The following is an 11,280-nucleotide window of genomic DNA, read 5'->3' as shown; positions in this document are numbered from 1 at the left end:
GGCTGGTTTCTTTTTTTTTTTAACTTTTCTAGCCATGCATACGCGAAATTGCGTGGAATTTGATGGGGTCGGTTTAGCTGATGGGGTCGGTTTAGCAAGTATGCGCCGAACTCCCGGAAATGGGAATAGATATAGAGAAATCGATTGGGTGGGCCGAGATGGATGTACCTAGCTAGCCGAATTCCCAATAAATATTGAAGCTAAATTATTGCCGATGAGCTCGCGGATAGAGAGATCGTAACCGGTAAGCTCGTCTCTTAGAGGCACATAGCCAAGGAACCCGATGCCATATCTCGAAATGCATACAAAAAGGATGCGGAAGTGATGGATATTGAGTTGACTTAAACTTGTTCGAGAAGAAGATATAGAGGACGTGCTCCATAAATAGATGAGGGTAATTGTAATTATACGTAGCAAAAGAATATTTAGCAATAAATGTAAAGTAAATCAAATGGCTAAAGATAGGAAATAATTCTCCTTAGTACAACCAAGGTTGTAAAATGCGGGAATCGGGTCCGAGTCGGTTAGGCACCGCCTCACGATTAACCGTTGTAGCGGTAATTAATCAGCGATAAATCGAAAATAAATTATTATCTTCAAATTTAATGTAATATAATTTTAGATATTATTTGTAAATATTCAGAGCATATATAATAAGATATTTAAACATGATTTTATCCTATCAATTATATATCATAATACATAATACAAAAAATTAATATTAATAAGATCATAATTTAATAAAAAAGTTTACAAAATAAAAATATAATGAAAGTCTTGTGCATCCAAAATTATTGTTAACATTACAAGCATATATCATTAGGTTCTTTAAAAATAAATATTAACATAAACGAATTAAAACAAATCATAAACTCCTTTTTGTTTAAAAGCCCAACTTTTTTTATTTAAAAAAAAAAAAAAAAAAGACCGAACTTTGACCAATTTTTGCCATTAAAGTTCGACTCGCCTCCAAGGTTTGACCCCCTCAACCTGCCTCAGACCGCCTCACAGGTAAAACACGCATTACAAATCTTAGAAATCGTAAAGATTTTAGACCGCCTCCACCTCGGAAACTGATTAATCGACCGCCTCGACCCATTTTTAGAACACTGAGTACAACTATGTACAACTATATTTACAAGTGTAAAGCGAATGTATAGACACAATCTCAACAATTTAACATCAATATACACTCTTTTTCACAATTCTTTTCTTCTCTCTTGTTTTTATCTTTTTTTCGTTTCATTAGTTCGTCTTCATCCGCTAACTTTTTTTCCTTTTTCCTAATATTGAAAATTATGGAAAAAAAAAATCGACAATAGTCATGTATAGACACTCGTAGAACCAATAGTAATCCATAGTCACTCATAGTCATTCGTCACATAATTCAAAAACCTTAACTCCCTCTTTGAACACTAGTCGTCAGCCGGACATAGACACTCACAGTAACCCATAGTCATCTATGCTCATAAAAAATAAAACGAGATTTACAACCACTGTCACATAGCTGCCACCACCACCATAGCAATCGCTTCCCCTATATCGTCATAACCACCCCACACCATAACCCCGCTACCACCGCCTTCATAATCGCCTCCCCCCACCATAATTGGGAGCGACAAATATATATATATATATATATATATATATATATATATATATATATATATATATATATATATATATATATATATATATATATATATATATATGTATATATGTCTGAGTTAAAGAAATGTAAATAAAAATATATATTTTTTCAGTGTACAAAAGCAAGTTAGGGATACAATTTAGGAATGTGTCTTATTATATTTTAATGTAAGGGTATATTTAAAATAAAAGAAAAGAGTTGTCATTTAATTTTTATTAAATTAGGTACTATTAATCATGTTCCAACAATAATGATGAAAAATTACACACGTTTGCTTCTCTCTCTGTTTTTAACAGAATGTACTCCATGATTTTTCTTCCTAGTGATGATCATTAAATTATTATTATTAAATAAAGAAACAAAAATTAACTAAACAAATCGTTATACAAAATTTGATACAATAATTGACTAATATATAGATTCGTGTGTCAACATGTAACAAGATGGGGACACGTCACGGAGGCCAAAAATAGAATGTTGTGGGGCCACGACTATGATCCAACGGCCAGAATCAACTGGGGACGTTGGACCACAGGATTATCAGGCGGTGGGTCCCACTCCCCTGGTACGCTACACCTCTCGCCTAACGATTGGTCGTTGTACAGGTTTGCCACTGCACCTAAACACGAGGCTGCTGCACCACAACACTACTACAACCAAAAATATGTCCTCTTTTTCACCCCCATTTCACATTTCTTTTATTTTATTTTATTTTATTTTTATTTTATTTCTCCAATTAATTATAATATCGAATACAGAAAGACAATATTTTGGTTATCCCAATAAAAAAGTTTGCAGAACATTTGTCTTTTAAATGAGTCAAACTGTCAAATGTAGAGCTAAATTCGCGTAACTTAAGATAAGACCGTTCATATATAATTAGATAATTAAAATTCTAAAACCATCTTCTTTCTTGTGAAAATAAATTAATATAATTTAACTTGTTTCAAGTGTATTAATTTATAGATGTTTAACTGTACGAGATACTTGAAGTTTCAAACTCGCATAAATTTGTACCAGTGCGCTATTACGTAAAAATATAATTAGAAGTTCAATTACTTTTATTAAGTAAAAACATAATATTTAATTACAAAGAATTACTTATAAAGTTAATTTTTGGAAGAAAGAAAAATCAATTTTTGTGTGGAAATTAAATCAAAAAAAACAAGGGGAAGTAACACAAACACCTTCGGAGTCTTTGTGGTACATAGAACAAGCCACATAGTACCATATTTAGCATGGAATTTAATATGCACTCGTTCCTAATTAATTGTCGCTTTTCAGTTTAAACACTTGATTTTAGAAAAAAAAATGTTTTAAAATAATTAAAATAATCTTGATCATTTAATGATGTGATAAGAGAAAGTTAATACTTATAATTTAATTAATAAGATTAAGATATTATAAAATACATTTAATGCCGCATTAAAAATATAAAGTGACAAATAATATGAAACAAAAATATTATAAAGAAACAGTTATTATGGAACAAATAAAGTAAAAGAAAATTGCGCTTCAAAAACCAATTAGCAATACATTTATTATTTTATTTTCAAACAATGTTTTACAATATTCCAACTAATTTGGAATTATTAAAACAAAAATGATAGACCTAACTAACCATACCCTAAATCCCACCACAGCCAAAACCAGCTGCAGCTTAGCTAGCTAGCAAGTACAATAGATAGTAGAAAGAAATGGCAAACACTAGAAAAATACAAATACAAAAAAACATTTAAATTATTAATTAACACGATTAACATTAGTTAAAATTAAAAAAAAGAAAAAAAAGGTTACTAAATAAATAATAATAATAAAATATAATATAGGTGAATTAAGTAGAGCCCTAGGATTGACAACCTAGGATAGCTTCCTCCTCAATTATTCTTAGCATGTGATGAACTGCTCCGGCTATCTCGTCTGCTGAACTCAGTTGGCAACCTTCTTCCACCTGCATATATTTTTTATTTTATTTATTTATTCATCCCAAAATATGCTTTTCGAATATTTTTTATTTACATCATCACATTAAATTTATTTTTTTTTCCAATTAACAAAAAAAAAATTAAAAAAAAATGAAATTCCCTCTTTGAGGTATAATTGCACATGGAGAAAAACTTACAATTTCAAATTCATTACCGAAAATGCCCCTCGTGAGGTAACTAGTAATTACTAGAATCGTATAGAATCTTTCCACAGTACTTAGTCGATTTTGGAAGTAGGTGACAGATTAAAAAAAAAGAAAGTAGATTCTTTTGCATGCTGAGGTCATTTTCGGACTACAGTCCCAATTTTGTTACCATCACTATATACACTATGTAAATATATATACAATCTCATGAAACAAAAGAATATATCTATATAGGATTGTGTGTGTATTAATTGTGGTTTGCATTAATAATATGTGTCCACATTTAGTCATCGAACTCGAGTTTATCGCAATTGGTACCCCGTGTTAAATCGAATTTCTAAAAAAACTACCTTATGTTATTTTATTGACAAAAATCCCTAATGATTTACATGCGCTAGCAATTCGATGTAATGCAGGGGTAGTGATTGCGATAAACCCTAATTAATACGACTAATAGTTAATCAATTGATCGAGAGTACGTACTAATAATAGTTAAGGAAAAAGGTAAAGTGAAAGTACGTACCTTTGCGCTGATGGAGTAGAGCACGAGCAAGTCGAGAGTGGTGACATTGAGGTGAAGTATGGTGAGAGAGACGGAGTGAAACGAGGCGACGATCTTCGACAGCTGGCGGAGCCGTCGGCGGGAGAGGATTCGGATATTTGCGTGCGTTTCGATTAAAGTGACCTCGATGTCGGCAATGGCTGCCTTGCTTTGAGAAGTGTACTTATTTCCCATTTGGTTATTAGAGCAGCTAAATTGAGGGTATGCAAAGAACTGAGCAAATGGGCTAACTTGCTTAATGCTACTATTATCATCACTAATTTCTTGATCAGGATTATAATTATCTTCATTATTATTATTACTATTATTATTATTATTACTATTATTATTATTATTATTATTATTATTTCCTTGCTGCTCCAATAGAGTGAATTTCTTGGCTTCTAAAGACTGCAATATGTGTTCAAGCTCCTTCACAAATTCTATGGCACCACCAACAATTGAGGCTTGGTCACCCTACAAAAATTAAATAAAAAAAGATCATAAAACACAAAAAAGAAAGGAAAAAAAAATTAAAAGTATATATATTTATGTAATATCATGAAATGATGTTGACACACCAAATTATGAAGTTCATTACATTGATTAAAATTTACTAATTAAATGTAAATATGGACTGTCAAATAACACATATTTTGGAGTACTACTAAGTATTAAAATTAACTATATCAATTTGAAGATACTATATACATATATATTTCAAGAAGAGGAGATTTGATTAATAATTACGAGAAAATTAGTAATTCAAATCCACACTTGGTTGGTGTGCATATATACATATATATATTATATATAAATATAAAAATTTGTTGTTTATATTAATGTATTAGGAAGGACAAGGGTTTGTGATAGAAGGTGAGGTTATGCCCGGAAAGAATGAAGACAACAATATATGTCCAAAAAGACAGACAGATGAATGAGAAAAAAAATCACTATAAGAACAATTATTTTTCGAATCAAATTGTACCCTTGTAAATTTTCAAAATTCTTGTTCCCTAATTATTTCTTTTTTCGCTAACAAAAACATTTAATTTGTTATTTAGAAACCAAAATCGAATTTGGGTTCTTCACACCAAATTATTAAATTAAAAAAAAAAAAAAAAAAAAAAAGGGTTCTTGATGAAGATGTTAAAAAATAATTAATAATATAATATAATTTTAATTTGGCATAGTTTGAGATTAGCTTTTTGACCGTACAAGTAGACCAGCCTTTGAATTTGCTCAAACAGTGTTGAAAAAGATTCACACACTCAATTATTTGAATTATCTTTTTTTTTTTATTCAAAGATTAAAGAAACAACAAAAAATCTAGGTCAAAAATTATTTAAAATAAATAAAAACAAAAAAAATAATTATTACATACTCTTTGAACATAAGATTCCGGCATGAGGGAGCGCAACACGGCGAGATGCTCATTCATTTGCTTGCGGCGGTTCCTCTCAACAGCAATGTGCGTCATTCTCTGCGTCTCCGCCTCCTCTTTGTTCTTGCACACCTTCGGCCTCCTCCTCCTCTTCTTCCGCCCCTGCACCGCCGTCTCCGTCGCCGGAGGTGGCTGGCTCTGCCGTGTCTCCGCCGCTTCCGAAGATTCGAACGGTGTCGGCGCTGAAACAGTAGAGTCGTACATGATGAAGTTCAACAGCTCACTCGAAGAAAGTGTTTCCAAAGCCATCTTTTTTTCTTTTCTTTTCTTTTTTTTTAATTTAATTTAAAAAAAAAAATTTGCTTTTGGTCTTTATAGCAGAGATTTGAATACCCCAATACTATTGACTTGCTGGATTATAAAGGCATCAATCATTTTATTGTCTTTCTTCAACTCCTTTTCTTTTTTTTTTAGAGAGAGAAAGCTAGAGAGAGAATGTAGAGAGAGAAAGCTAGAGAGAGAGAGGGAGGAATTAAGGGTTTCTTTCCTTTTATCACCAACTTTTTGATGCAGAAAGGCACAACATCTATAGTGTACTCTCACGTGCATGATATATAATATCCTTCAATCAAATTCTCTTATTATTATTATTATTTTATATAATGAGGGATTTATCATCATTCTTTGTTTTAGAAAAGAAATAATTGTTGACATGTATATATATATTAGGTACTCAATTCAATAAATTCTTACTATAAGAAAGGAGGAGAATTTGTTACCATAATTAGTGGTGGTGATACATTTGTAACACTAAGCTTATATTCCCTTTGTTCGGTATTAGAATATACTACGCCTTACCTCGATTAAAGTTGTATATTTATATATAAGTTTAGTATGGTGGATAGTTAGTCATGTCACATTGCATTTCTAGTAACATATGTATATTTATTGAAAAATTGTTTTACATACCCAAATCATTTTATTTTGGGAAGTTGCAAAAGAAAATAATAAAGAATGCAACGTAGATTGTAGAGTATCTTTTTTTTACGAAGGGGCAATTTTTTGAAAACCCTCGTCTCTCGAGTCTCGACCATACGAATGGTTCGTTCTCAAGTAATTAAACTCTCAATAATGAGAATTCGGTAGAATTAAGTTTCCGAGAGATCAATAATTAAACTCTTAAAAGTGAATTTAGTTGAGTACTGATATGTTATTCCCATTTTTGCGGTGGGAGATTTTAGGTTCGATTCCAATTGTGTGTACTAGTTTCGTAACGACATTTCTTTAAACTTGGTTTGCAAATTGAGTTCTCAAATATTGTACAGGCAGCGACCGATACGGTCGCGGCCTAAATATTTATTTTCAACACATAGACTTACATCAAATAAATATAGAAACATTTGATATGATAATAAAAACTCGAAAAATAGTTAAATTCATATGGTATTTAATTTGATCATATAAAAACTAATTTGAAGTTTTTAATTAACAACTAAAAAATTGGTGGTATTTTTTATTTTTACAATGAAGAACTCTACAGCCAACCATTAATAATAATATGTATTCATTGGATAAATCTCCACTTACATATATATGTACATTTGGTATAGTGTAGCATAGATTTGAACATTATTATCAATACATATATGAATATCTAATTTATATAATTTAATTTCAATCATAGAGGAGATGTCCACATGCAATTTTTTGTTTTGTGTCCATGCACACATCAATAATATTTCAAATATATAACTTTTGGATTTACTATTTGACATTTCCTCCAATTTTAATATTATAATTCATTTAATTAGATGGATAAAAATTTTCTTTTTTTCCTATGGACCAATGTCTCTTTCCATGTCTGCACCTAAAACTCCCACTTTTCAGATATATGGTTAACTCTCCGGTTAATGAAATTTGTGCTTTAATTTATACACTAGTATAGAAATATTATAACCAAGTTCTCACTTTAAGAATTGTGTTTATATATGTGTATGTATGGACATTAAAATTAAGATTAATGGTTCAAATTAAATCACTTTTATCTCCAAGTGTTTTTTTTCATCTATTAATTTGAATTTAATTAGAAATAATTCATAATCAATGTACATTTTTAATAGATAATGTAGCATATATATTTGTATCGGTGCAAAATATAGGGGTGTAACTGAGCCGAGCTCGCCAGATTTTTCAAGCTCGAACTCAAACTCATCGAGCTTTCATTTGATGAGCTCGAACACAAGTTTTAGCTCAAGTCGAGCCGAGACAGTCAAACTCGAGCTCAGCTTATTTTATATTTTTTCTAATATTCACATAATATTAATTTTAGTTTTTTATGATAAATTATTTATATATGAAAAATAAAAAGTTATAGAATGAAATATAAATCTATAATTATATATATATAAAGCTCGCGAGGCGGCTCATGTGCTCATGAACAACTAAAGAATGGATTCAAACTCGAGCTCGTGGGAAAGCTCGAGCTCGAGCTTTTATCGAGTCAGCTCATCGATCTCATGAGACGGCTCAGCTTATTTGCAACTCAAGTGCAAAAAAAGGCCGTATAATTGAAATGAGAAGTGGTTTCATTCCATTCCATTGATTAAGTTATTAATACATATTATTATCTGTAAAAAAAAAAAAAAAAAAAAAAAAACAATTGATGGGGGGAATGAAATATTGAGACAATGTCTGAAATGTAGGGGTGGGAGTGGGACCCAAATCTATTTTGAAGTATGATACGATTTATTATTTAATATATTGTTTAATTAATTGTTTAGTTAGTATTTTATTATTAATTAATTAGATTAGTATATTTATAACATATATAAGGTCGTGTGTTTAGGTTTAGGATATATATTAAGTATTTTATTAGTTTAGGTAATTATCTTTCCTAGTTAGATTAGGATTCTAGGGTTTTATTCTCTTTAAATAGTCGTCTTGTGCTAGGGTTTTATTATGCAGAGAGAAATATTAAAGAATAGATCTTACGTTTCGTAGGAAATATTTATGATACTCAAGAGATCGCATCAATTGGTATCAGAGCGAAGTTGCGATAACACCAACGCTTCGTTAGCAAGGCAGCGATTACATCAAAGCTACGCTGGAGCAAAGTTGAGATTACATCAATACTTTGTGAAAATCATGATGTCCGAAACAAGACGGTTAGAGCGATTGGAGAAATCCATAGAGAGATTACGGATTGATTTTCAGAAATTGCTCGAACAAAGTCACGGACGACGTCAACGCCACCACAAAAGCCGAAGGGACCACCGTGCATCACCGCCAACGCAACCGCCGCCATCACCAGCACTGCCGCGGCCGCCGAACCTATTACCGGAGAAAGATGAAGAGGATGAAGATGACTTTTTCGAAGATCCGCCGCCGCCACCAATGCCAAGCCTATCGCAAGAGGCAGAGGAAGATGACGACGATGAATTTTTTGAAGAGGCTCAAATTTTCGTTAGTGTTGCGAAAGAAGAATTATCAGATTCAACCGAGATAATCTGGGACGAAGACAAGAAATTGTCGAAGAAGGAGAACGAAGAATTGCATGGAATTTTGAAAGAATTTCATAATTTTAAGGAAGATCCAATTTTAAGTGCAATTGTCGAAGTACCTAATATTTTAAATCATCAATCTGTCGTGGAGCATGAGGGAGTACTGTTCGAAAAAAAATATAACGACAATTTGCCACAAATTGATGAGGCTGTTATTGTGGAGCATGATGAGAATTCGGTGGAATTAGTTGTTTATTGTGAAGGGGAATACCACTCCAAGTTATCTAGTTTTTGTTTGGCTAAAGTGGGTCGCTTTGGAGACCAGGTTCATGATTCCACCGAGAGAGATGACTTAACTCATAAAATCAAGAAAGATAGTCATGTGCTTGTGAAGATTGGTAAGACAAAGGAATACATCTTGCTCGGAAAGAAAGTCGATGAAGTCAAGCATAGGTGGAAACACAAAAAAGAGAGACGATTATTGGGCAGAACCTTGAGGACAAGGTTCATTTCAAGAGGGGTGGTTTGATACGATTTATTATTTAATATATTGTTTAATTAATTGTTTAGTTAGTATTTTATTATTAATTAATTAGATTAGTATATTTATAACATATATAAGGTCGTGTGTTTAGGTTTAGGATATATATTAAGTATTTTATTAGTTTAGGTAATTATCTTTCCTAGTTAGATTAGGATTCTAGGGTTTTATTCTCTTTAAATAGTCGTCTTGTGCTAGGGTTTTATTATGCAGAGAGAAATATTAAAGAATAGATCTTACGTTTCGTAGGAAATATTTATGATACTCAAGAGATCGCATCAAAGTATGGATAAAAACAACATATCAAAGCTGTACAAAAGCTACCCTTCACGTTCTGATTTTTTCTTTTATTTTTCTTCTTCTTAATATTTATTTTTATTTTTTTGGGAATCAGTAAAACACAGTCTCACCGCCCTAGGTTAGAATTAGATACACACACGTATATATATGTGTATCTATTTTATGCATACATGTATTACCAGTTAGGTTTGTGCATATCCAGGTTTCATTTTCTTGGGCGCCCGCAAATAAATTAATTTAATATAACTTTTTTTTGTACAGAACAGTTGGAAAATGGCATATTTGTCTATGCTCATAGTTATTGTAATTTAGTATTGATAGTTTTCAAAAAAGGGGAAAAAAGAAAGAAGATCTATACAAAACGAATTTCATCTTTTATCCAATACATTATTTTACATTATTTGGCCGATGAAATAAATCTAATTATATATATACATTATTTATTCAATACCTATTTTTACATATATGCAAAAACATGTATTGGACTCCCGCGATGGGTGATCTATCGGTTGGAGCAAGTGAGCATATGTCAATTGTTTCAGATTCGAATTTCTTTGTCAATGGTCGCTGCCACACATTGTTAGACCAGTGTGATTTACGCTTGTACTGGAGTAACGATATTGAATTAATATCCCACTGACTAACTAATTATTTAGTCTGTTTGATTCGTTAGATTAAATATATAACTAAATTTGTTAAATTTTGGTATTAAATGTGAATTGTCTAAAAAGTCTTTTAATTAACAATATTGTTTTAACCACAAAATTATCCTTTTCTTTTTAATCACCCATGTAAAATTAATCGTCGGGGCAGGGGTGCTACTAAGCTTTTTTTTTTTTTTTCTCATCAGAAAAAACCTTCCAAACATCCTTATATTCTTCACAATTCATCCCAAACATGAGAGTAATGATATAAATTAGCTAAAGATAGAACATTGCCTTGAATATATATAGCTCCAATTTGTGAAGAATTAGAGTTAAAATTGAATATCCGAGCTTTAGATTTTTGTAAGAAAAGTGAGGAGATCGCGTGGAAAAGTAGACCAAGGAGGTTTAGGTGTTTGGAGGATTTTAGAGATAATTCTTGGTTCTTTCGACCCTACACCAGGTGATAAATACCGAATGGGTTTTCTACTGATAGATGTTATATTTAATCATTTATTATATATTCCCCACTTGAGTTTAACATTTCACATGAATTTTAGTGCTGAATTTAGCATTTCACGTGAAACA

The 11,280-nt window shown here is 31.4% G+C and overlaps 1 protein-coding gene across 1 annotated transcript; it reads right to left on the bottom strand.

Moving 5' to 3' along the window:
- Window positions 1-3,165: 3,165 nt before the first annotated feature.
- On the bottom strand, window positions 3,166-6,218 carry BHLH071 (beta HLH protein 71). Its single transcript, XM_012985401.2, has 3 exons — window positions 5,708-6,218; window positions 4,306-4,800; window positions 3,166-3,602 (listed from the first exon to the last, which is right to left on the bottom strand). Exons 1-3 carry the CDS (start codon window positions 6,014-6,016, stop codon window positions 3,498-3,500), a joined length of 909 nt encoding a protein of 302 aa, XP_012840855.2. The 5' UTR covers window positions 6,017-6,218; the 3' UTR covers window positions 3,166-3,497.
- Window positions 6,219-11,280: the final 5,062 nt, after the last annotated feature.

This window comes from Erythranthe guttata, chromosome 5, assembly GCF_056151865.1.
Source record: "Erythranthe guttata isolate IM_541 chromosome 5, IM_541, whole genome shotgun sequence".
Lineage (NCBI taxonomy): Eukaryota > Viridiplantae > Streptophyta > Magnoliopsida > Lamiales > Phrymaceae > Erythranthe > Erythranthe guttata.
Note: the sequence above shows the minus strand (reverse complement) of the source record. Positions and strands in the feature narration are given on the sequence as shown.